General features: G+C 38.3%; 1 protein-coding gene and 1 pseudogene across 1 annotated transcript; one reads left to right on the forward strand and one right to left on the reverse strand.

The window, feature by feature from the left end:
• The first annotated feature begins 2,380 nt into the window (after nt 1–2,380).
• LOC136276947 (fibroblast growth factor receptor 1-A-like) overlaps nt 2,381–27,417 on the forward strand; it is a 97,036-nt pseudogene continuing 71,999 nt past the window's right edge.
• LOC131776721 (proto-oncogene tyrosine-protein kinase receptor Ret) lies at nt 5,177–16,685 on the reverse strand. The gene is made up of 16 exons (XM_066169195.1): nt 16,483–16,685; nt 15,622–15,680; nt 15,325–15,521; nt 14,784–14,816; nt 14,340–14,456; nt 13,911–13,929; nt 12,417–12,459; nt 11,830–12,106; nt 9,682–9,792; nt 7,812–8,002; nt 7,499–7,621; nt 7,220–7,290; nt 6,877–6,917; nt 6,550–6,646; nt 6,167–6,266; nt 5,177–5,639 (listed from the first exon to the last, which is right to left on the reverse strand). The coding sequence occupies exons 1-16, from the start codon at nt 16,546–16,548 to the stop codon at nt 5,574–5,576; spliced, it is 1,611 nt and encodes a 536-aa protein (XP_066025292.1). The 5' UTR covers nt 16,549–16,685; the 3' UTR covers nt 5,177–5,573.

Consider the following 27,417-nt stretch of genomic DNA (forward strand, 5'->3'; position numbering starts at 1 on the left):
ATCAGTCTTCGTCGCTGTTATCTCTTAATGATTCATTCTGAAACAAGAATAAGATAGCCGCAAGTGTTGGGTCAAAGAGGGTAAGGGTACTATTCTCCAGAAATGTATTTATTTTGTAGCTGTCCGGCCGACCGACGAGCCTACCGAGTAGTAATTCTTGGGTTAATCGGGCTCTTAACAGGGAAATTAAAGAAATATGACTATACCTTCCTTAATTTGATGGCCTTTTTCAGTGCATCCTCCCCTCTTTCCTGCTGGTAAGCTTGCATCCAGCTTTGGTCGTCATCTGGAGTATTCTCAACCCCCGAAACAACTTCGGCGTAAGTTCTTTTGGCTGACATAATTAACCAAATAAAGCGAAAAAAGCAAAATTTCACAGCGGCTTCTTGAGAGAATCCGAACTTCGAACCATGAAATAATGCAATACTTCTCGACGAACAGTGAAACAAATGTTCCTTGAGTAGGTGTGATTTTGTAACTTTGTCGAGTCTGGTCTTTGACAGATAACAAACGAATCATTTAAAAAATTAAAAGTATTAGAACCTCTTTATTTATTCATTTATTTAGAGATTACATCATCCCGCAATGAATGGCTTTGTCTTTGGTTTCACTTTTCTTTTTGGGTGAAATGAATCAATTATATTGAATGAATTTTAACTAAATCACTGAAACATTAACCTCACTAAACCGAGCTGATACAATGATATTGTGATGAGCCATGATACTTAGAGTGAGGGAAGGGTTGAAGAATATTTATGTATTATTTATGTATTCATGTATTATTATTTGTAAGTCAACTCAGACCATAATTAATAACAAATACCATTAATATCATATACATACATTATGTTGTTTAAAATATCATTATCATTAGTTCAATTAATTAATTATTATAAGTAGCGGTAGTATCAAGTAAACTTGTAGCCACGATCCACGACCCACGACCCACGACCCACGACCCACACCCCACGACGCACGACCAGCAGTCAAACTCCGAAAAAGTAATACGCGAACTCAATTCTTCTCTTACAGTTATTAATTGCCAGACGGCTCTCAGATCCGCCGTAACCTAATTTGCATAAATTTTTGTTGGTGGGCTAAGCTCGTCGTGCTAAATGCGCATGCGCTAGTTGTTATCAAGCCCCTAGAATTTCATGCTCTTCGCATGTTTGAAATATTTAAAATAGTAGCAGTGAGGTCATTTCAAATTTAAAGAAGGGTTGATTACTCTATTCAGTTAAACATTCGCGATTCTAATGGCAGAATGAGCAGATGGTGAAAATAGATGGAGAAAAGGTTTAAATTTACGTTTTCAACAAAGGTTATGCATTGTCATCTAAATCCCGTTTTTAATTGAGAATTAATGTGATAAATGAATGACTGTGGATCATTTAGAGGGTTTATTACATGTAAAAACCAACAAAGTAACCACTTCCCTGGTTTGCTTCGTAACTCAGTTGGTAGAGGAATGTACCAGTATCGCAGAGGTCATGGGTTTAACTCCCGTATAGGCCTGCATGTTTTTCAGGCTTTATTTTCTCTACCGGTTAAGTGGTGTTCATTACAGCGAAGATCACTCTCATATTCAAATAACTTTATCTCAGACACATATATGTCATAGATATAACCTAAAATTGCTCGCAATGATTTCAATCAGTTTGGTTTGTTGTGTTTTGCACCAAAGATATTAGAAGATTTTTTCTTGGATTTATATCAGAAAAAAAAGACTTTTGAATTATTAAAACTGTAGATTTCTTCTTCACATTCTTAATAGTAGTTTTCTGTGAATGTTTCTCTGAAATGATGATAAAGACCAAACATCATGAGCATTTGCATATATGACAATGACAATGACATTGCTAACACCTGTATCATTTGCTCTGTAATTTTTGAGCTCCAAAACGTTAAAATGGTCCTAAAGATGGCTTTAAATTTTAATTATTGTAGCTGACACTTACACTCTTCTGTTTGTTACAGTATTTATCACATTTGTAAGGTATGACAAGTTCCTTTGGTGCATACAGTTTATTTTGTTTCTTTATAAGAGCTTTTTGATAAAAAAAAAATTTAGTTTGGGAAGTTAAGCCAAATCTAAACTCAAAGCTTTATTTCAAAATTGAGATCATTGTCATCTCAACCTAGGATAAGATAAAGGCGCACGTACAATCTAAATAAAATTAAACGAGGCATGATCGTTAGAAACTTCCACCACAGCAAGCGACAGGTAATGCTGTTTCAGTTTTTTAAGTTAAACTTGTCAACTTTCTTATTTGAAATCCCACGGCAGGTTCTCACGCTAAAAGTGTTCTTGCTTTCACACGGTGTTTTAACCTAATCTTCAAATAGTTCTTTAAGTTTAGTTGTGTTTGTTTGATTGCTCTTAGTTCCAACAATGATCACTGGAATTAGACGTGCACGAACTGTTTATGGAGGCAGCAACTTGCACTTAATTAACCTGTGAATCTTCGGGTCGATCAGAACCAAACATCAACTGGGCCGAAGAAAATTAAGACAGTCAACGAAGGAAATACTGGTGTGCGGCAAGAAGGAAAGTGGGGAACTTAAACAAAAGTCAGCAGGAATGATTCAGGAATAATTAACTGTACTGCATATAGTGGTTTCGGTAAACCAGATAGCCAAGCAGTTCATGTGAATTTTGCTTGTGTGTATATGATATATGCTCTGAAAAAACGTTTACTATAGTGTTAAACAGAGATGCGCTTTCTATTTATCTTTCTTTTAGTATGTGCTATCATTTACTGGTAGTGATGGTAATGGCTTACATTCAGTTGCCGAGAGGTCTTAATGGCTTACCTCCCGTGACGTAAGCATTAAATGTTGTGTTAAGAAAACTGCCACTGTTTGTAAAGTACACTGTAGTCAAGCATTATACAGCTGTCGCTCCATATATCTACCAACATGATATTTTGATTGCAAGGCTCTCAGAGTTGAACCAGGGGTTCGTCTGTCAGGTTGCAAAAGTCAAAATAGTTCTTCTACTTTTTCCTGGTTGATAACTATCTGTGTGAGATCGTTTAAATAATTTCATGTATGATATTGATTATTTTAATACATGTGAAATAGTAAGAAAGCAGAGCAGCAATTTAAACTTCGGGGATGTGTTGTTCAAAGCTGGGTTAAGATAAACCAGAGTTAGTGTGAAATCTGATTTCAGATATAAAATCTTTAAACTAAAGCTATTACACCAGTAATAATATCAGTACACCAGTAGTAACATCTGAATACACATCCTTCATACTGTTCTCTATACGTTTCCTAAGATGCTGACAAGAAGTATTACGTCTCTATTTTTAACAGAGAAGCTCTTTTAGTGGTCGAGCTAACACTAAGCCGGTTCTAAAAAATAAAGCATTAACAGGACCAGCTGAACCATCTGCTCTAATGCTGAACATACCATCACTGTTGAATTTTACGACACCAAGAATTAGACACGACGTCAGACTGTAGTTCCAACTAAGCGAGATAGGAAATCCTTCATAAACCTGTTCAATGCCAGGAGGAAGCACTTCAGCTGGATTTGATGTTGTCCTAACCGGAATAGGTTCATTCTATGTGACACCTCCGCCACCTGAAGGAGAATATTTTAGATCGCAGTTATATTGAAACAACTCACATTTTCGATTTCGTCTGAACAAGAACGGCTTTCCTAATTTTGAGTAATTTAAAAGGCACAGCAATCTGCTGCTGTCAAGATAAGAGCCATCTAAACTCAGGACGAACCGAGAACTGAACCTGAGGCCTTTAACAAGAAAGGGTTACAAGGTCACCCTTTCTTCTCTTAACGGCCACTAGCCAAAAGTTATTTCGCAGACACTTTAAACGGCCCATGAGAGCGAAAAATACCACAACTGCGTCGATTTACATTTCATTTAACTCTATTGAGGTATTCAGACCGAGATGTAATGTGGATATGCAATTTTCAGAGCGTTATTCACAACCCTCGCAGATTATGATCGTCTCATGTCAACAACAATTACTAAGCACGAACGCATACTGTGGGTCTGCCTGTGGTGCAGTTTTTGCAAGGAAATCTGGAATGGCAGGAGCTAACAAAACCCAAACTGGATTAGAATTGGAAAACCTCGAAACCCGATACATTGACCAGTGGTTTTACAAACAGCCCGGAATTTAATGAAGCCTATCGATTTAAATTACTTAAAAAAGCCTGATGAATTAAGGAAAATCTGTCTTGATCATATAATTCTCTGATGAACTAGAGAGGAATGAAGAACCCTAACCCTCCTGGTTCCGCTTTGTTTCCATCTCGTCGGCTGCTGGTGAAAAAAATATCAAATTATTTATATTTATTCATATAAGGGCCTGTCTACATGTAGGTGGGGGACCCCAGGTAGGTGAGGGACCCCAGTCGGTTGAGGTACCCCAGCTGGTTAAGGTACCCCGCCTGGCCGTGATCGTTCGCATTTATACTTAAGGCGGAGTCTGAGAGGTCGAAAGCACTAAGAAGCGGAAATACGTCAGTGTTATAGGACTTCCTGGGCTGATGTCATAATTTACTTTCTGTTTGGCTTATGGATCGAGCCGTTCTAAAGCCGTATTTAACAGTGTTGTGTGGCTTTCTGTATATTTTCTCGTTTCTCTTGTGAAGCGCGAATGACCGAAATTTTGTGAGATTGCTGGTCTGCTTGTAATTTTGTTAAATTCTTTAACTAGTTGTCAACTTCCCGATATAATGCCATGTCCGCTTGAACTTTGCACAGATTATTTTAACTTTGTTTCATTGAAATGCAAGACTTAAATAATGTACAGTTTAAAAGAGACAACATCCTATTATGACTTTTATTGTTAAAAATTCTAAGTGAAACAAAGGAATCAGAATCTCAGTACTCTGTAAATATGTTGGGGGATGATTAAAATCGATAGAAACTGAGTGAGCCCTTTGATTTTTACACTTTTTTTCTTTATTTTTACATAATAGCTAGGCCATTATAATCCCATTGCAACCATTTAGTAAGTTTCATAAAAGTCAAGATTTTGTGATGAAACTGATCAGTGCACTGAGAAAAACTTACTTCTCTTGATGAACACCATCTAAACATGGTTAAACCGCTGGTTCGAAAAATATTACCGTAAAAATATTACTGTTTTCCCTACTGGGCCACCTTAATAAATAAAGGAATTTTTTTACGACAAAAGATTCACCCGCTTAATTTCAAAGTAAAACAAAAGGAACAGCAGATGCAACATGGAAATATTTTTTGTGTGGATTCGTAGGAAATTTTAAAATAAAATACACCTTTTTGTAAAAAAAACTTATAAAAAATCTATAATGCTAGGGGAGAAAATAAGGGTTGCAGCTTTAAAACTCGTTAGTACAAAATCGTTTGTCTTTCCAAGACTGAAAGTTTAAAAATATGTAAGAATATATGAAAGCTGCACTTTGCCTCGCTTCGTTGTCAAACGGCTTGTTTTAAAGAGTTGCTTAATCAGCAAAAAATATGACTAAATGTAAAATATATAAGGAAAATAGAAAATGACATCACAGCGCTGCCATGTTCATTACTCCATCCTTTCATGTAGGAGAAATCACTCGCTCACACCGCAAGATCGTCGACATTCACGTAGAGTCGATCATCGTAGTTTTTTAAGTTTATCAGCCCCTTCAAAAAAAAAAAACATCGAAAAAATATGAAAACTGGCTATAAATTATACTATACTCTGTTAAGCTTTCGAGGGTTTCTTCATTTTTTACCTAGAAAGAGGGTATATTGTTGATACAATTAATTCTAGATGGAGAAGTCTTAGATTGATTGTCGAAAAACCAACTAACCCTAACCCTAACCCTTGAAAAACTAGGCCCAAAGTATTCACATCTATCAATCAGAAAAAGGTTAACATCAACATTAACCAACAGAACTCAAAGTAGAATCAAGCAACCTCCTTTAGGCGCGGAAAAACGTTTGTGATCAGGCTGGAATTAGTTTAAGTTTTCACGTTTGCTTTCCACTTTCGAAACTCTATCAAAAACTGCTGTAAAAGAGAAATAAATTGAAACCATAAACTAAGTCCCGAAACCTTCATGGTGACACCGTTATCAAGTTTAGTCGATGGTGGTAGATTCTAACAATCAAACTTTGAAAGGAAAAAAATAACAAAAAGAGTCACTTTGTAAAATTTTCAATTCTACCTTGTGCCGGTTTTCCATTTCCTTGAGTTTGTTTCTCAACTCCTCAAAAGATGGTCTCAAGGTAGGGTAGTCTTTCCAACATTTTGTCATTAAGTCATACCTAAAAGGACGTCCAAAAGTAGTTTAATTAGGAACGGTTCGACCTATCCCAAGTGAACAACCTTAGTCTAAAAATTCCATCTTGTTATAATAAAGGACAAACGATTTATACAACAGATATCAACTCGTGATGGTGTATATCTTGTTTCATTCACCTTCATTATGGTGGTTCAACAAGTACAGATGGTTTTATCTTAAGGCTCACAAGTAACTCGAACAAAAAGTGGCACAAATACGTACGATAAAAGCCATCATGAAACAGTAACAACATGATATTATCATACAACTTATTATCCACATGTTGTGGTTTAGGCATTCTGTATCCCTCTTGAAGTAAGTTTGCAATTTTCCTTCCATCCATCCTTGGATAAGGTGAACCACCTGAATACAGCAGGTAATGTTAATATACTCTAAAATGAAAAGCCCTAAAGATGTATTTCCATTAACAATTTTTTCCGGCTAAGGCCAGCGACTTTGGCAATCTAAACTGGCTTGGTATGACCAAAAACTAATTCTACCTAAACTGGTAAAACCTGCTTACTTCATGACTTTGTGTCCCTCCAATTACTGAAGCTAAAATTACTGGACTGGTAATCTGCCTAGTAACTTACCAATCGTGAATATCTCATAGAGGAGAACTCCATAGTTCCACCTGTAAAACAAACGGGATACATTTAAGGATGTAAAATTTCGTCCCTACAAAAATGTAATTAAAACATCTTTGGTGGTGAAGAGAAGGGGAGATGGGGTGGGGAGGGACAGATGCGCAGTTTCAGAGGAGTTGATCCCTGGTCACTAACCATAAAAAATGAGGATAACCACCCCTCATGAGATGACCTCACACCAGCAAAATAAAAAGACCAAAATACAAAAGTAACCAAATAACTTTTTGCAGACCTGAAAACAGTTCATACAAAACCATTCTCATTAAGCTTAGTACTTCCTTGTACTCACACATCACTCTTGGTAGAATATTTTCCGTAAAGCAACGCCTCAATGGCAGTCCATTTTACAGGGAGGCGCCCCTGAATAAGAAGCAAAAATGCGAGGAGTTGGAATAGTATTTACAAAGTACTAACGCTCCCAATGGCAACAACACTGAAACGAAAGTTCCGGAAAACAGAGCAGGATTTACTGAGCTTGTTTTTTTTTAGCACTCTATCCAGTGAGGCATCTTCTGCCACACAATCCAAGGCTTTCGAGAACATTGTCTTTTCTCAAAATCATTCATACCCTAGTTTTTTTTTCGTAAATGTTGTCCTCTTGCACATCTCTGGCCATTCCAAAGTCCGTCACTTTGCACGTTTCCCCTTCTCCAACCAACACATTACGAGCTGCAAGATCTCTATGAATAACCTTAAACAAAGAGAAAGTGTTTCTTTTGAAAACAACCTTTAACGAAACGAGAGGCTTAAGGGTGACTCAGTGACATGGGATTACATCCTAGGCAACGTTTCCACAATTCAACAGAAAGTGAGGTATATTGGGAGACAAATAAGGCCTTATTCTGTAAGGATGTTCCTCAAAGAATAATTACATCACTCACTGGTATCGATGACAAATAGGACATTCCATCAGCGATTTGCCAAGCAAACTTCATCAGCTGCTGTGAGGTCAGATTTGTTTGTGGTTTGATATCCGGGTCTTTGTAGTAGGTATCATTTAATCCACGGCTCTTTCTCAGGTAACCCAGCAGATCCCCAAACGGAACATATTCGATCAACACCAACAGTGGCTCTATGGAGACAAAGTTCCGCAAATACTCGATTACATGCCGCAGATGGAAGCAAAATTACAAAGAAACGTCACTCTCCAATATAAGCCACAGTTACTTGGAAGAGTACGATGTTTATTCAACGTTTATGAGAAAATAAAGTATTAACTACCATACGATTCGTTTATATTCACAATTCTTGTAACTCTATTTAAAAGCAATGTAACCGTAAGTCGATTCCACTGAACTGACATCGTATTAAAATTTTATTTAAGGCAGGTTATGTTTTATATTCACGGTCTACTACCAGAAAGATTCTCGCCCTCGTAGCGTATTCACATCTGAGTACCATGCGGACCTCTGAATGTGAGGCACACGAAAAGTATGGTCTCTACTATTCGTACCCATCACTTCCAGTTTTGTTTCCGCTGATTTCTTTAACTTCGCCGAAAAAGGATGGAATACTCGTAGTCTATTTTTACCCGAAGATCGCTTTAATAGGTTACCAGTCGTTTCGTACCCAGCCAGGTCAATTCGTACCCGGTTAGTTGGGTTGTTTCGAACCAAAAGTAATAAAGTACGTTTAATATCTTAAGTATTTTTAAAGAAAGGTCGGTCTTTTATTTTGAATAGCAATATTCCCTGCGTTAAATAAGTTTTGTTTCCGTGGCGTCCATTTTAATTTACGCGACTGGCGAATGTTGTTTGTCTTCCTTTGTTAGAATAAGTGAATTTTTACCTTTAACAAAAAGGAGAGACAAAAAATTACACTGGTTGTTGTTGATAACAAAGTCACAACTGCAAACAATAGACTTATTCTATTTAAAAAATACCGCTCACTTAGCGCGAGGCAATTATCTAGTTGTTTCTCTCGAGGAGATCACAAGTACACACAACAGAATTTTGCTTGAATCTTATTCACTTGACTCCACTTGCCTGTCGTACGCGGAAAAAGTCGTACAACGGAGATCTGTTCATGTACTCGCATGTGAAGCATTTCTGGTACAATCCGAATCAAACTGGGTAGGAGTGGACTAAATTTGGGTAAGAAACGACCGTGCGTAAGAAACGACTGGATACCCTTTTAAAGAGTAAGATGTTGAGTACTGTACTCAATAAGCGCCCCCCTCGAATTTGTTTTTTTCTTAATAAGCGTCCTTGTTCTAATAAGCGCTCCTTTTGGGTAAGCAGTCTCATTCCAATGAGCGCCCCTAATCTGTTTCGGTGATAACATTGTTAAAGTAAGTGTACATTGAGATCAACCGTGGTACATCTTCGTTCATTTTTCACATGTGGCCTCAGTACAAAAACAGTGGGCTTAGTCTCAGTCTCTCAACTATTATGTACATCTGAGTGCACAGTCCCTTCAGACAAATGAACTGTTTGCCCCGTCTGCTTGACTCTTCGTTCTCTCCAGGAAAGATGTAGGGACAACAAGCCCAAATAAACATCAAAGCTTTGTTTCGCACATTCTGCTGGTTCTTATTTGTCCCTAACTACCGCCCTGTTTCAAATAAGCACCCTCCTGTTGCCCACCAAAAGTAAATAAGAGCTCCGGGCACCACATCAAATCATTACAATATACTATATAAATTAAGAGGAAATATATCTTACGCTCAAACACCAACATACCGAGAAAAACGATACTTATCTATATTTTATAACCTAATTTGGTAAACATGATAAACATTTCAGTATTTACCGGACTTGGTAACGCATCCCAGGAGTTTGATAACATAAGGATGAGGTTTAAGTTGTTTCATCAATTCAAGTTCAGACAGCAAATCCTTTCTCTCTGATTCAGAAGCGTTTTCTGCAACAGGATTTCCGATCAATAATCGTCGAATAACATTTCAAATGAATCACAATCATATCATTCAACTATAACGTTATATAGGTAAACGAAAACAGATGGATAAATCAATAGATAGATAGACAGATAGAGAGACGGATAGATAGATAGATTGACAGACAGACAGACAGACAGACACGCAGATAGACAGACAGACAAATACATAGATAGATGAATATATATATATATATATATATATATATATGCCAAGGTAGACTCTACCCCCACATATATATATATATATGTTATTTGCCGGCTGGGAGGTCCGTATGGTGAAAAACTGTGACCTCGGTCTTGAAAATACTGCCCGAGGCCGTAGGCCGAGGGCAGCATTTTCAAGACCGAGGTCACAGTTTTTCACCATACGGACCGACCCTTAGCCGGTAAATAACATATTTATTGTTTTTTAAACTTGACGAAATTCTTTCCGAAAGAACCCGAATGATTTAGGGCCGTAAATACGGCAAGATCTTCCATAAACTGAACAATTTTTGAGTGAGTAAATGGTAGTTGAAATAGAGGTGATGCAAATTAAAGAGAGATGCCTCAGCGAAACATTTTCATTTCCGTAACGATAAAGATGATTTAAAAGGCTTCCAAACAAACTTTGAAACATTATTTTTACAAGTATCTGCCACAATCTGACACCTGTCAATTAGAGAGCGCGCAAGAAAAAAAAAGCGTACGAACATTTGAAAACAAACAGAACTAGTTTGGCAAGGGCTGTCACGACAATGTCTTCTTCAAAATCAGTCATTGATCTAACGGAAAGTATTATTCACTCTCATCGACCATTCATTCATGTACGAAGATTTACCTCTGTTCATTAAGTAAACGGCGAGGAAAGTAATTGTGAGTAAATTCAATTTTTTTATTTTGAAGTTGTGAGAGTTTGCTCGTTTGTTTGCTATAATGGCGTGTTTAACTCTGGTCTTTCCTTCACAAAAACTAAATTCGAACGGCACACTCCAACGAGACACAAGGGAATTTAATGCGGCCTTTTCTCAAAAAACATCCTTCAATTTCTGTTGTGCAATTTACGGTACAAATGTCCAAATTGAACGGAATTGGAAAGACTCACCGGGAGCGTATATTTGTTGTAGAACTTAAATTAAAACTTCGCTCGCTATTTCGCTATTTCACTATGAACAAATTGCTCGAGAAATTCAGATATTAAATGAATGAAAGTTCCATCGTTCAGTTTAACTGTAACCAAATACCTCACGTTTCAACTTTCTGGGTACTTTTTGTGAACGATTAAAATTAATTGCAGACGGTTTTTAGGCCGCTTGTCAACGAACGTAATGACAATATTGTTTATACAAATTCATTCTGAAACCAATATTTTTTTGTCAACCAAAGTGATTTGATAGAGAGAAAAGAGAGGATTCATAAGTTATTTATCGGCTTGAGGTAGTGACCGAAGTGTTTGCTTAAAAATACTGCCCAGCCGGAAAACGAGGTATATTTATGAAAAATGACAACGAAAGTTGGGATGTACTCGGCGACTCACGAAAGCGTTACCGTGGCCCGTGGGCAGAGATAGGAAAATACTGACCGGGTAGAGAACCAATCAGATTGCAAGATTCGTTACCGTGCCCTCTAAAAAAACAATAAATATATATATGTATATGTGGAAAGATTAATAGATATCAATCGATTCTACCATAGGTCATATTTAGTGTGTTTTTCTTGGTCAACGTAAAGCGCCGAAGCTCTAAAGTGCAACCATCATTCAAGGGGGAATATTTTTACATTACATCTTAAAATTCCATCTCTACATCAAGTAGAATAAGCTTCACCCTTTGGACATAACTGTGGCATAGTCATATATAATGTGATTATAGAATGTGATTTCTCTAAACAGGAGCTTGGAAATTATGCAGAAGCATATAATTAAAATCAAAATAAAACAATATAAAACAAGACGAAACAAATTGGACAGACTTCCATAGTCAGTTTAAAGACCAAGTAAAACATGACTTTATTTCTTGGTACCTTTCAACATTTTAACTGCTACGAGCGTCTTCTTGGCTCTTCCATGTAGGTTAACAGCTGTTGCCTTGGCAACTTGACCAAAAGCACCTTTTCCAACGATCGTCACATGTTCTCTTGGAGTCTCCCAGGAACGTGTGTATGGATTAAGAGAAGCGTACTCGCTGATTTGTTCAGTGCCGAGAGGACTGGCATCTGCCATTACTTCTGAACGAGTTCTGTCATTCAGTGCCATGTAATGGCTTTGAGAAGGTTTACAAGTAGACAATTCGACTGCAATCTCCAACACAAAATTGTTTTCAATTCATTAAAAGATGATAAAACTACCCAACCAGCTTGGAAACTATTTCAAATCTTCAGACCAGCAGTCTCATGAAAAATAGACCACTGTTATTTTACTTAGACTTATTTAAAAATTCCAATGAATAATCGTCTTAAAATCTGTACCAGATATAACTTTCTGGATTGAGGTAAACTGTAAATCACAGTGGGAAGACTCTCAATAAAGAGAGAAACGTAAAAATAAAACACCTAGGACTACAGGAAAATATATCTTTACATGAAGGAATAAATTTCATCACGCAACCTACATTAGTACTTCCTCTTGTTTCATTTCTTGAATTTCCAAATGTTCTGAAACAGGAAATCAAACATATTACACAACAAATTCAATTCTCTCTGACTGAAAAATCCTAAATAATAGAAAAACATTCCAGACAGCATAGTCCAGTTAGAATAGCAGCTGGAAACTGGATATAGGCTTGGCTACAGTCATAGCCTAAATGTAGCCGTACCCTCCCTCTACAGGCAGACTATATGAGCAGAGTAGACTTGCCCTGAGCTTCTTATATGTGATTTTCTTAAGGGAAGTTTAATTTAAATAGCCAGAGAAGGTTTCACATCCTCTGCATTCAAGCATTGAAAGTTTCATTTCCCCCAGTTACGAGAAGTGGAGAAAAGTATCATGTGCTCAGAGTGGTTTTTCTGTTACCAAAGAAAAACAGACTTGCACGAAACTTCTAAATATATAGTCAACGACAACAGTATTATCGTCAGATTAAGAAAAATTTCTCACTGAAGGCTCTACAAATTCGTCGACCATAAAGACTCAACTGCATGTTACCAGCATTGTACATGTAAGAGAATACTTTTGGAACAATGATAATAATAATGATAATGACAAGGATAATAAGGCTGATAATAATAGTAATAATAATAATAATAATAATAATAATAATAATAATAACAATAACAATAACAATAATAATAATAATAATAATAATCACAATAATAATAATAATAATAACAATCAAACTATAAAATTCACAAACGTGATTGGTTACCACAAGCCCCAGTTTGGGCACTAATTAAGGACAGTGTACAAGTCATGCTTGTGAATGGACTGAGTTATTGGATAGTTCGCATCATGTGCATGCACTGTTGTTGTGTACTTCACCAAATTACCAATTGTTTTTTGCTTTGTTTTTATTTTTAATAAAACGCATAGTTTCTTCAATTTTGTCCTACTTTTGATTAACTTGTAAATAACGAATCAGACTCCTGCTCTGCAGTTGTCCGATTTCTTTAAATCACTCGCAGGATTACAGACCAAATTGGACTCAGCTCAGTCCTATTGCCGTTACTTATGATAACAATGATAATAATAGCACTTAATTCATGAGTCATAGTGAGATCACTGAGGGAAGATCACTCAACTAATAAGGGACACCTAAAACACTGGTACTTTGGCCTGGACTAACACGCGGCGACCTTGCATATCTATATATATATTTTTTTTTTGTTTTGTTTTAATTAATTTTTTTGTTTTTTTTTCTTTAAGCTTTTCTACAGATCATTAAGATTTCGCTTATTGTACAAGTGACAACCAATACATTCATTGTCCAACAGTATATGGTGGCACTGTACTGTGTATTTAAGGCACAAGTCAGTGCCTTGAAGTTAGTGGTAATTGGATCAATCGCAAACATTCACATGAAAACAGTGTGGTGTTGAAATTATTAAAACGATCAAGCCATAAAGGAATGATGCAAGTAGACAGCAACATTTTGGTAGAAAAATCTCACCTTCGGTTCATCACCATCTCTGTAGTGAAAAAAAACAAAACAAAACAAAACAGAAAAATAAAAAGGAAACCAAAACAGAAAACAATAAATAATCGACATTAAGCAAACATTTTCTGTCACAATCAAAGTAAAGTCTGTTTTATGTACATCGAATTGAGTCTTAAAAAGCATACAATGTCATGCGAGGTCTTTTAACTGTCACTAGCTAACCACAAAATAGATAACAACAAAACAAATTATTATAGTTTACAATACATTGTTTTAAAAGTTATCTATCAAAAATATAGACATTGCTTAAGCAAAGATCATAATGCAGTGGATAGTGAGCTGAAAATTGCACTTAGTCCTAGAAGAAAGGAAAATTATTAAAGATATATTTCTAGGATGCCAACACTAGTGTTCATTTGAGAGCGTATTTATCAACCTTACCTTTAGTACCATTCTTGTTGCGCCTCTTTTTCATGCAAGTCCACCAAACTAATATTCCAGCAACAGCCAGTGCAGCAACTGATCCAAACACTGCACCAAAAATGATAGCTATGGTACCTACAATGCATGATAAGCTTCAGATAATTTTTTTTCAATGATCTTACGATAAAGAATCTGCCTCTGTACTCCTGTTTTGGTCAGGAAACAGGCAGCGATGCGTAGTTATTCTCTCGTTAAGAAAAATATAGGGACACAAATTCTGCTCATGCAAGGTTGAAAGAAATACAGGATAATTTATATCAAACACTCTGCCCTCTTTAAAAGCTTTTAAACTACAACTTTTGATTGGTTATTCACAGCAAAAACAAGATAGAGCCACCCACTCCTCAATCCGCAAACTTGTACATAAAGTCAGGCATAATCGTATATGCAAGAATGCTTTACCTGTTTTCATCCCACTTGGAAGCTCTGAAGATTCTACAACAAATACACTCGATTAATATGAGGAGAACAAGCATACCTGCTATTTTTTTGGATTCGTGTGGGCCACACATTATTTTTTTCCTGTTAACCATATCAGAAAAAAAAAATGTAAACTAATCATGTTCTAAAACTACTGAACAAAAGTGAATTTAGGTAACAAAAAGGGAAGTAACTGTACTAACCATTTGTTACATGTTTGCATTGAAATCAAAAGTTAAGTTGATGAAAAGCAGAACATAAGTGTGCACACATGATGCATACATTGTTCAATTCGTGCTCAAATTGAGGCTGGTTGTAGTTGTCAATGTTATCATTACCATGACATGCCAAGTTTTCAGATCTCTCTATAAACCTGCCACAGTACCAATTTGGAGTTATACACAGTAACTTTCAAAAATATATTTTATTCACACCAAAAAAATATGCTTACAACCAAGTACAGGGCAAGGACATTCATAAATCAGCTTGCAAAACTTTTGTATGAAGGGCTATGAGGACTTACCCCCATAGGACCCATCAAATAGTGATGTGGCACCTCCACTTGTTGGTTCCACATCAGGTCTTTTCATTTTTATGGCAACAACACTGAACTCTCCCAGCTTCCCATCTTTCACAGCATCATTGAGCATCATGATAACATCTTGTTCCTTTGTTGTGGAGTTGAATTTCAGTGCAAGGTCAACAATGATACTTCCACACCTTGGGACAGACATTGACTGAGGGTTAGAGTGACATGAAATGGAAAACAGATAACAAAAGAGCAAATGATAAAATTTCTAAATCCCATTAATTCACATACCTCACACCTATCAACTGCACTCCTTCATAGCCAGGTTTATCAGCAAAAGCCTCCTCAAGCTGCAAGTAAGCATTTCAATCATTTGTCTTAAAAAATCACCCAATGTGAACTAGGATATGTTTAGTTAATAGCTTTGCTAGCAATATCCAAGTTATATGTACATCAACTTACTAGTTTTTTTAATTTCTCCAGTAATAAGAAGTGGTTGTATTTTCCATCTATACATATTTTACTTCTGATGACAATAGTTATGTTAATCACATTTCCTCCAATGTCTGTGAAGTAGGAGAAAAATCATTACTAAAAGAAGTACTGAATCTTTTAATTGATACAGGTATTCCATTTGAAAGCCATGCAGGGTTTTGTAAAAACTTTAGGACTGTTCTAAGGTTATTTAACCTCAGAGATGATTGAGATGTCTGCTGCTTTCAGTTAAATATGTAGGTCCTGAGTAATTCAGCTTACAATGACTAAAAGATGAAAGAACTAAAACCTCATCTCAATTTTCCCCAAAAGCTCCCACACAATTACAATTTCTCCTGTACATTGTCAGAAGCCTTGACCAAAGTTTTTTCCCCTACTTTTGATACCTGAAGCCACCTGAAGTTTAATTACTGCATGGATTCCTTTGCATTTTACATGTTATTGTAATACCATAATCAACGTATAACATGTACATTGTAATCATGTAGAGAAACCAGAGAGTTATCCATCAAGACAAAGTAAAGACACTATTTGGGCTTTTATAACCTGGCAGACTAACCCCTGGTTCAACTCTAAGAACCCAATCAAAATGTCATGTTGGTACATGTATGAAGATACAGCTGTTAGATGCATGACTACAATGTACATATGACTTACAAACATTGGCAGTTTTTGAATCATCTCCATATACATTGGCCACTCTGCAGGTATAGTTGGCATCATTAAGGACTTGTGAAATATGAAGAGTACTCTTGTTACAAACTTGTTTTGGGTCACATGGAGTCCAAGTGTAAGTAGGTGGAGGGTTTCCTTCTGCTTCACAGTTAAGAGTTACACTTTGTTGTACACCAACAATAACATCAAGTTCAACAGTAACATTCTTAGGTCCATCTGTACATCAAATTGGAAAATAAAAATCAGATTAAAAAAACAGCATCTACACAAAGATGCATCTAAGTGACTTGTCTTCAATAGCTACTGTAAGGGGTCCAACCTTACCAGTAAACTTATATACAAAAGGGTATTTTTTTCTAGTCTGATGTCTCTTAGTTGCATGGATTCACTTACGTAGGTTTGCAAAACATTATCCTATGGTTTCAATTGTCTGGATGTTAATTGGGTGATCCTCATAGATGTATGTTAAATAAATTAGTGGTAATCCAATTTTCATAGTATCCAGTAATTTAACAGAGAACTTTTCCAGGTTGACACTAAAAAAACCATTTAGGGGATATTTCAAATCTTCGAGCTGACATCTTTCAAGATATGTTGAACTGATTTGTTAAAGATTTCCAAATCAGCATCAACTGAACATATTTGGTCACCCAGACAGTGGAGCACTGGAATCTCCTAACACAACATCTAATCTTTATTTCAAGAGGAGTTTATATTTACAGGAGTGGGTGAACACTTCCCAAAACAATGCAGTGCTTCAAGCTGCAACCGTTTTGGTCCCCATGGAAAGCAAAAAATATATTTAGTAAATAAAATTTAAACAAAAGCTACCAATTGGTAACCAACAGATTAAAAAAAGGAAGGGAAAAACGTGGCAAATTATCAATGAATTTTCCTGTACTTAAAGTTCAGACAAATCCATTCCATATGTAACCATATGATAATGAAATAGGAACCACTTTCTTTACATGGATGCAACTCTGGAAAGAGCTCTATACAATAGCTGACCACTTACATTTTCCAAGCAATGAAAACATAAATTTCTTTTCATCAGCATTTCCATTTCAGAGGGTTTTGACGGTATTTTAATTTTTGGGATGCTTTACAACCAAAAGCAACCAAATATAGATCATCATGTATTCTATTTGGTTATGTCACATGAGATTTAAAGCTGTGAAAATAAAATTATTGACAAAGGACCAGTTTCGAAAAAGGCTAAAGTAGCCTCCAGTAGCACCTAACCAAACCATCTAATCTTAAATTTTTACGATGAGAAGTATGGTGACTAAATATCTAGTGACTAAAGATCTTATTCCCAATATCAAAGGCTTTAATAACACTATTTCAGCTCACTTCTGACATGAGGTGTTTCTCAGCTGAGCAATAGACCAAAATCATATTTAAAATGATTTTTTACTAGGTCTCAAAAACTTTCTAGTAATCATATCTGCTTCTTGAAATCAGAGTTTCTTCATTCTCACTCTCCTGACCATTACTACAATCTTTAAATCAGCAAGGGAGTGAACATATCAAGTTGGCAAATGAAAGTGTGGCGAATGTGTCATGTGTCTCCCTAAATACCTCATGTAGTGCAGGATTGTGAAATATCTTTCCATCTGTGAGTTTTTTTTTCAATATTTGTTTTATATAGCAACCATTTTGCAATGGAATGTTCCCAGAAGGTGATTTTCTAAAAAATTGAGCTTTGAGCCCTGCATGGATGTACTTGGCCACACATCAATGCAAGTAATTGACAGCACACATTACAACATAGAAAAGATATCGAAAATGCATCTCTGTTTAACATCAGTCAAAGCTTTTTCACTGCATACTCACAAGTAACATTCACATAAACTGTTCGATTCTCTGGTTTACCAAAGTCATTATATGCTATACAGGTATATTCTCCTGCATTATTCCTGTTAATGTTTGTTATACTCAGCACCTTTCCTTATTCCACCACACCAGTATTTCCTTGGTTCCCAGGCTTCCCTTTGGTCCAAGTGATGTTTGGTTCTGGCCGACCTGAAGTATTGCAGATTAATTGCAAGTTGCTGCCTTCAGGAACATTTGATTCACCGCTAATTTCAGGGATATGTGTTAGAACTAAAAGAAATAAAACAGTTGCAAGTAAACTTTAGAGATAACTGAATGACATGTACACATATAAGCAATGTGAAAAAGCAATACTGTCAACATGATTTTAAAATGGTCTTCGCAAACCTTGCTCATGCAAATGAAATTCACATGTGTTATGATGTGCAAACAAGTTATTTAAATTTAGCTGAGATCCTAACCGATAGACACTGCGAGGTTTAAAGGAAAAAGTAGGGTAACTCAGTGGTAACGGATTTGCGTGTCTGAGAGGCAAGTCGACTGTAAAGGAGTTTGCGAAGCTCCGTTTATCATAATTTTTCATGTCAAATTATTGCTAGGGTGTGTAAGTAAGGCGCGGGAATAATAACTGACGAATTTATCTTCACAGGACAGCTATGCAGACTAAAGAGAGAATCAAGGCTCCAACGGGGCGTAAAAACGCCCTTCCCCCTCCCCTATAAGAGTTTTTAACATCGGAACGACGAATCTGCACTTGGGTCTCAGATGGTGAGTTTCACCAAGTTCACAAGTGTCTCAGAAATTTGAATTTGAATACGACGACTGCAACAATTATCAGGCCTTGTAAGATGCTAATAGGAATATTTACTGTAAGGATTTGTACGTACATTTTTAAAAGGAAATACATGTTTTGTCTAAAAAGTTCTAAATAAGCACTATAGGAAAACTATGGGTTGCAGCTTCGATACTCGTTCATAAAAAATCGATCTTTTCTCTCTAAATCTTCACGACTATGAACTTAAAAACTAAATGAAAACATAGGCAAGCTATGCATGCAAGAGTTATTTTTTTGGGGGTGGGTGGATTACTTGAAACATTGTAAGTAAGGTCTACATTCTTACAAAAGGAAAGAAGAGTATTAACGCGGAAAAGAACGAAAATGTCGAATTAACTCACACACAGGTATTTTGTGGTAGATTGTGCGTGTGTTGTGCGAATAACTGTAACAAAAAATAAACTGTATTGGTGCCACGGATACCTGTTGGTACAAAATGCAGACAGTAGACTGCAGACCGGATACGAAATGTAGACTAGGTACAAAATGTAGACTGCAGAGAGGGTACAATATGCAGACTGAGAATATAACTAGACCCTGTGAGCAGGGTAACTGGGATACCTGGATGGTACTGGATCCTTAGAATCAAGTGTAGTGATACTACGGGTGTCGGACTAGTATACTGAAATAGTTAGCTCACGTCTGGCCAAGGGCATACACCTATTTCAAAACATGGGCATGCTATGCATGCAAGAGTTATTTTTTGTAGGGTGTGTGGATTACTTGAAACATTGTAAGTGATGTCTACATTCTTACAAAAGGAAAGAAGAGGATTAACGCGGAAAAGAACGAAAATGTCGAATTAAATCACACACAGGTATTTTGTGGTAGATTGTGTGTGTTGTGCGAATAAATGTAACAAAAAAATAAACTGTATTAGTGTCACGGATACCTGTTAGTACAAAATGCAGACAGCAGACTGCAGACCGGATACCAAATGTAGACTGCAGACTGCAGAGTGGGTACAAAATGCAGACTGAGAATCTGAAGAGTTTTTACGTCTAGTACATAATAACATGTCATCTTACAGCTTACCGAGCATTACGCAATCGCTTTTCCCCGATCAGCTTTCACGATTATTTGCTCTATTGTGGAATATTCCTGGCCCATTTCGTAATGAAAATCGATCGTAATATAATTTCAAGCCTTCATATAGTCTTCTCACTTTGCGCGCGAGTTGGTTGGTGTGATGTCTTTACAGATTTTACCAACGTAATAAAAGTAGATGACGTCAGTGATGGTAAAGCAAGCATAAAACGTCAGAAATCTCCAAAAAACTACAGCGAATACACAGGGTATTAGTAATTTTTATTGATTTTACTAGAAAAATGTTCATATTTCGAAACATTTATCGTTGTAAATCGACCATATTTCGCTGCCCATACTACTCCTTATAACGTGTTCAAATTTTTAACGGTTCCTCTCGTAACTTAACACCGAGTCACACAACGCGTAACGCGTTCATGAATTAATCGTTGGCTTTTTCTCGAAACGTGAGCTTGGGCCAGCTGTGACAAGTCAGTTGGGTAAACAATACTTAACATAATAACATTTGTCACGTTGCTGTAGAAAGAGCGCTTAAGAACATTACATGACCTTTTGTTTTCTTAAAACGTGGCCTTGTTTCGTTTTGATTGCGTGATTATAAAATATCCTTTTTCGGCTCGCCGCACAAAGAGTTATTTCAGTTTAGTTTCCTTTACGTCATAGAAGTACATAAGGCCTTTTTTTTCACGCGAACATTTTAGTTTTAAGGAGTTGTCCCTGGAGCAAAGAGGAGTTTTATAGGAGTCTTCCGGAGTTTTTTTTTACAACTTGGAGTTTTCTCATCCCTGGAGCCAAGGTCAGACGTAAGTCACGATCGTTAGTTGTGTTTTCTGTCGTCAGATTTGTAGTTTAGCTGGTTTTCTTAGCTTGGACAGATAGGGCAGTGTTGTAACAAGTCGGCTAGCCTGATTACATGATTTAGTCCAATAAACATGTTTAAGAGTCTGCTGTCCGTCCCGTACTTCACTGTGTTTGACCTGGCGGACCCAATTACGCTGCACCCCGTGTCTGCCGTGCTGGGAACTCGACAGTGAAAAGTCTGATCGTCAAAGAAACAAAGGAGTCAAAGAACAGATCGAGGTAAGCCGTATCGTAGAGACTAAGTAAACGGCCCCGATCATGAATGGAGCGAATAAAGGAGAACCACCAGTTCACCAAGAGATCGTCGATCGTGATCTTGAATTGAAAAGAGTAAGAACTTTGTCTAGAAAGGCATTAGAGAACGCCGTCGAGGAGAAACATCGCGAGATAGCTTGCGTGCATAAATTGCTTAAAGAAACAATGCAATCTGCAAAGGAGCTTAGTAAAGGATCAGATTTCGAAATCATCTTGCGTGATCTACGAGGAGTATCTGAAGAGCTGAAGATGAAAATAGATGAATTGCGAAACCTTTACACGCAAGACAAAAACAAATACCTTGGAGACGAAGAACCACTTCTAACTAGCGAGAGCCTAACTCTCGACCAAGCTTATAAACTAGTAGAAGAAATAAAGAGTAGACAATCCGACAAATTGTTGTAGACAAGATCGCGTCTATCTTATCAATCTAGCCGCAGTAAAGTCTCATCACGCGCATCTACTAAAAGCAGTGCAGCCAAAAAATGAAAGCTCTCGTCGAAGCAGCAACAGAACGAGAGAGCGCAGAATTCGAAAAGCGTATTGCCGAAATGGAACACGAGCGCAGGAAATGCGAAACCGAGATCGAGCGAACACGCGAACAGGAGCTGGCCGGTTTCTCACCGCTGAAAGAAAGATCGCGATTGCCGTTGCAAAGCTAAAAGCAATTGAACAGGCGATAGGGGAAGAAGATAGAGGCGACAAAATTGAAATCGCGGGTATTCCAAACGCAAAAAGCAAAGAACGAACATTCACATGGCTTAACTCCACGTCACCGGAAAACCTCCAGCCGGGAACCGAATTGACAAAAACAGAAAAACCCTTTCAAAGTGCCCGAAAAGCCGCCTGTAAAATCGCGTGCCGCTGCGAGTCAGCTGGAGAACAATGGGAAAACAATCAAATCGCTCATCAAGCATTTAGTCGGTCTTTTATCTCATCGACCCCAATGAAAATTACCGGAAGTCAGTTGATAGAAACATTAACTTCCGTCAACGAACAGATAGTTGCCGGATTGGCTAGGCAACACCCTCCGAAGTGCCACCCTGACACCTTTAACGGAGATCCCACGCTCTTTCATCCCTGGAGAGTTGCGTTCAAAGCCATGGTATCGGACACCAACGTTTCGCCCGTTCAGTAGGTCAATTACCTGCGCAGATTTACCAGCGGCGAGGTTCAAAAACTTGTCGACAAGGAAGGCGGTGTCTCGTCTAGCAAACTGCTACTGGTCGACGTTTTCAGTAAGAGAAAAGCTGCATGCATTCCGTCGAGTGTACCCCATTATAGATGAACATAGCAATTCGTCCCTGGTCAGCACTGAGCTTGCGGATGAATTGGGAGCAGACGGACCTGCAGAAAAGTACTTTCTTACCACATACAGCGGCACAAAGGAGACCAAGTACGGACGGCGCGTGACAGATGTCGTTCAATCCGTCAATTCTACCCAAGAGCCACCATCTCGTTAATTTGGTAGTGCGTCACTACCATAGTCAAGTCCACCACTAAGGACGTCTGATCACACATGGAGCAAGCCGGCTACTCGCTCATCGGAGGTCACAGGACAGTAGCCAAAGAATTGAATGAGTGCGTTGTTTGTAAGAAGCTTAGAGGGTCGCTCTTAGATCAACGCATGGCCGACTTGCCTGCCAACAGGACTGAAGTCGCCCCGCCCTGCACTAACATAGGCTTTGACGTTTTTGGACCTTGGATGGTACGAACAAGGAAAACACGCGGAGGAAGCGCCAACTAAAAACGATGGGGAGTCGTATTCACCTGCTTAAGCGGCAGAGCCACCTACATCGAAGTGATAGAGTCCACGGATACAAGTTCATTTATCTGCGCCTTTAGAAGATTTTTCGCACTCCGCGGAACTGCATCCCTTCTAAGATGTGACCGAGGAACAAACTTTACCTGCCACACGCCTCACACTTTGGAGGAGCATGGGAACGGCAAATGGGGACTGCCGCCTACTGGACGCCATGTTTGCCGCGCTCGGAAGCGCCCAGTTAACTCACGAACTTCTCGTGACCCTAATGGCCGAAGTGACTGCGATCGTCAATGCCCGTCCCATTGTTTTGGTGCCTAAAAAAAACCAAAGGCGTTTTATGACTGGGCTACCACATGTATCCCAGATTTTCAGATCTTCGCTTCAATCTTGAGATCTTCGTTTTTTCCGCGGTGATCTTCGCGTCTTCGGAAATACCCATAGAGAAGCTCAAAAATGCGGACCGAGACTAAAATTGTTCCATCGACTTGATATATTTTCGACGTTAATGGATCACATCATATTAACATACCTTCGTAACTCATTCATTCCAGATAACAAAATCAAATAAACCTGCTAACGATGGTAACTGAATTTGTCCTTGGCCAAACACAAACGACTCCACAAGATCACTTTCTCCAGGCATCGAAAACATACACAAAATCGTCCACAGTTAATATTAATCAGACAGTCATCTTGGGGTAGCACCGAGCAAACCAATCCAGAAAAATACAATCGGCACACTCAACAAATCATGAATCTTGCAACACAGCTTGCCGTTAAAGAACTGCTCAAATCAAAATGTTTGGTGCAACTCATCACGTAGTACGTAGTAAATCACGTAGGCATCTACAAGTTAAATAGCGTCTGCTTTCTCTCAAAGAAAATACACCATCACTGAGCGAAGCTGGCCAGAAACTACAAAACCTCACCTTTTCAGTTTTCAAAATATGAAAGGAAAATTAGATAAAACTGTTGGGATTGATTGTGAAATTGCTTAACTGGTAGTGTGACATAAGCTCAATTGGTTGAACTGGGTGCTTTAGCATGACGCCGCTTGACGCCGCTTGACGCCGCTTTACGCCGTAAAATTACAAGCAGAAATATAGAAGCTTCTCTTGAAAGAAATGAACGACTAAGAATGTCCAAACGAGCACGTTTCTCTGACAGCTGAGTAATACTTTAAGCGGATGTCAAGCTTTGTTCGTTTTAATGCTTTGTAATGGCGCGAATCAACGCTGCAAGAAAACGGTGCGAACGTAGCAATGACTACTTGGTTTTAATCAGCTGCTTTCATTTTAAAATTGTTTGATTCTTTCTTTTCATTAGTTTCTTTAAGCGGGTTAAAATATCAAAATTATCAATTTTTGCCCACAAAATGCGCCCCAATGTCCGAAAAAGTGAGAATTACTGAGCTTGAATTGCAGTGTTCATGTCATCCTTTTATTCTCACATCACTTTTTGCGGATATTTTCCGTAAAGTAAGGCATCAATGGCAGTCCATTTTACCTAGAGGCGCCCCTTAATAAGAAGCAAAAATACAAGAAGTTTTGTATAGTCCTCTGAAAGCATCTTGCAATCAATACGAGATGATGTAACGACAGATTCTGAAAAGGGTTTACTAAACCTATTTACTTATAACATTCTGAGAAGAAGTTGCTCTAGTGGAATGCCACGCGTCCGGAAAACCTTTTTATGATTTCAATGACCCGTCAAGCAAATGGAAAGTTGTTTAATAGGACAGATCGTAACGAGGCGTAGAACTTACTTGTCAATCCGTGCGATCCGTACGGGTCGTGTAATGTATTCGCGAGTCCGAAAGCTCTCCTGTCGATCCGTAACTGTTTTCACCAATCGAATGTCTCTCAGGCCATGATGAATTTTGTCGATTCGAGTGATTCGTAGGGATCGTCTACTATATTTACGGGTCGCACTTTTCACATGTGAATATCGCTAGGGTGCCACAGTATAATCTAATCGACAGAAACAACGTTATATTTAACCACTCCATTCAACGACGTGTGATATTCTTATTTAGGAGCGACTCCAATAAACAATACAGCAATTTTCCTCAATAAACTTACTTAAGCTCACTACAGTCTATATCTTAGCTCACCACTGACACAAACACAATTTTTTCCAAAGTTCCTTAAAATGAACACTCTCCACAGTTGCTTTCTCTCGGTAGAGCTTTCCAGTCGGTCACTTCCGACAACAGCAACCAACTAACTACCACTAAGCGACTTAGTCTTTATATACATTTACAAAATAACATACTGGAAGCTTACAACAAAACTATTTTGGTAGTATTACGTCGTAAGAAGGTGACCTAATAAAATGCTCGGGATCGAAAGTTCCATGGTATGCTCATCAGCATCCTAGAAATTCCTAGGTATTTATCCTACAGTTATTATTCATAACAGGGGATACTTGGGTTTTTGCCTGCTGGCATGGTGGTGTGTCGATTCGTACGATCCGTACAAACCGTACGGATCGTGTAATGTATTCACGAGTCGTACGACCCGTACGGATCGTTTAATGCGTTCACGAGTCGTAAGGCTGTGCTGTCGATCCGTAAATGTTATGAGGGAGACCTTTTTCACCACTTGGCTGTCTTTCGGGCCATGATGGATTTGTCGATTCGTATGATTCGTAAAGTGCACAATCCATACGGATCACATCCTCAGAGACCCAGGGGCTGCGAGTCAAGTCAGGGCGGGAGAGCCCCTGGGGACATTGTCTTATCAGGACAGTTTCTGAATGGTCGCAGTCGTTCTGGCGTCTGACTGATGCCAGAAAATCTTTGTGTTCTTCTACCCAATCAGAGTGAAGTATGCTTTAGATCTAGTCCTTTTGTGTGTTTTAACACGGAGATATGCATAAAGTTCAGTTGCTCAGTGTGTTTGTTTGGGTCGTCCGATCAAGCTTTGCTCGAGTTGAAAAGTTCCAGTCTCAGCGCCTAACATAAAAGAAATCGTTCAGATTATCCGCCCAAATCTTACAGGAAATTGTACTGGAGTAACGTATTTAAAATTTTGTGAGGTTCGAACAAAACATAGTGGTTGCAGGCGTTAATATGTCGCTTTTAACATTGGACGAGATGTACGTAAGCTTATTTCTTTCTAGATTTCTTGTATAATATATTTTGACTGAAACTTTGCCAATCCAGAGAAATTATTTCGTCGTACGAACGACTGCGACCGTTTGGAACTGGCCTGGTTAGACAATTTTCCCAGGGGGCTCTCCCGCCCTGACTTGAAATCGACTGGCAGCCCTGGGTCTCCGAGGATGCACAGATCATTTAATGTACTCACGAGTGGTGCGACCCTTACGGATCGTGCAGTGTGTTCACGAGTCGTGCGACCCGTACAGATCGTGTAATGTACATGTATTCACGAGTCGTACGACTCGTACGGATCGTGTAATTTATTCTGGGGCCGTGCCACCTGTACAATCCGTAAGAACTTGAGGCAACAAGGAGGGTTCCCCAATAGGTTTTTCGGGATCCGGGATTGGGCTTATTAATTATTTAGTTCTGGTTCGGAACGATTGGCTTTGGCGCGTTAACCCTTGTATCCGGCGTGTGGTTGTAACTTTTGTCACGCATTTGGTCTACATGCCGTTTCCACACATGCTCACCGATTTGTGTTTTATACGACGCTGGACCCGTGCGTTCAACTACGGTGGCTTCTGACCATTTTGACTCACCTCGAAAGTTTTGGACTAGGACCTCCTCTCCGATCAAAAATTCACGTTCTTTCGACTTGCGATCATGTTCCGCCTTGTCGTACATTTGTCCATCGGAGATTTTGTGACCTAGGTTTGGACGCAATAGGTCCAATCTAGTTCTCGGTCGGCGTTTTAGAAACGATTCAGCCGGTGTTTGACCTGTTACACTACTGGACGTCGTTCGATTACTGAATAGAAATCTCGCCAAGCTCTGCGTTATTGACGAACTTCCTTCAGTTTTGAAGTGTTGCTTGAACGTCTGAACGAAACATTCCGCTTGTCCGTTTGATCTCGGATGACACGATGTGACTAGCGTGTGTTTTATTCCATTTTGTTTCATAAAATCTGCCAATTCTCGCGAAGTAAACTGTGGACCATTGTCGCTCACTAATTGCATCGGTACACCGTATCGAGCAAACATATTTCTCAGTTTCTCGATCGTTGACTCACTGGTCACGCTAGACATTATTTCCACTTCTAGCCATTTGGAGTGACTATCGACCACTACAAGGAACATCTTATTCACGAATGGACCGGCGAAATCGATGTGAATTCTCTGTCAGGGCGTGTCTGGCCAATCCCACAGATGCAG

The sequence above is a fragment of the Pocillopora verrucosa genome, chromosome 6, assembly GCF_036669915.1.
Source record: "Pocillopora verrucosa isolate sample1 chromosome 6, ASM3666991v2, whole genome shotgun sequence".
Classification (NCBI taxonomy): domain Eukaryota; kingdom Metazoa; phylum Cnidaria; class Anthozoa; order Scleractinia; family Pocilloporidae; genus Pocillopora; species Pocillopora verrucosa.

Bases quoted from the DNA above. Each gene is read 5' to 3' on its own strand.
- LOC131776721 (XM_066169195.1), bottom strand. From the start codon at position 16,548: ATGATGCCAACTATACCTGCAGAGTGGCCAATGTATATGGAGATGATT. The intron at 14,817-15,324 runs GTAAGTCCTCAT...TATTTGTTGTAG, and splicing joins ATTTGATGGGTCCTATGGGG to AATCTTCAGAGCTTCCAAGT. The intron at 7,291-7,498 runs GTATGAATGATT...CTTCTTATTCAG, and splicing joins TTTACGAAAAAAAAACTAGG to GGGCGCCTCCCTGTAAAATG.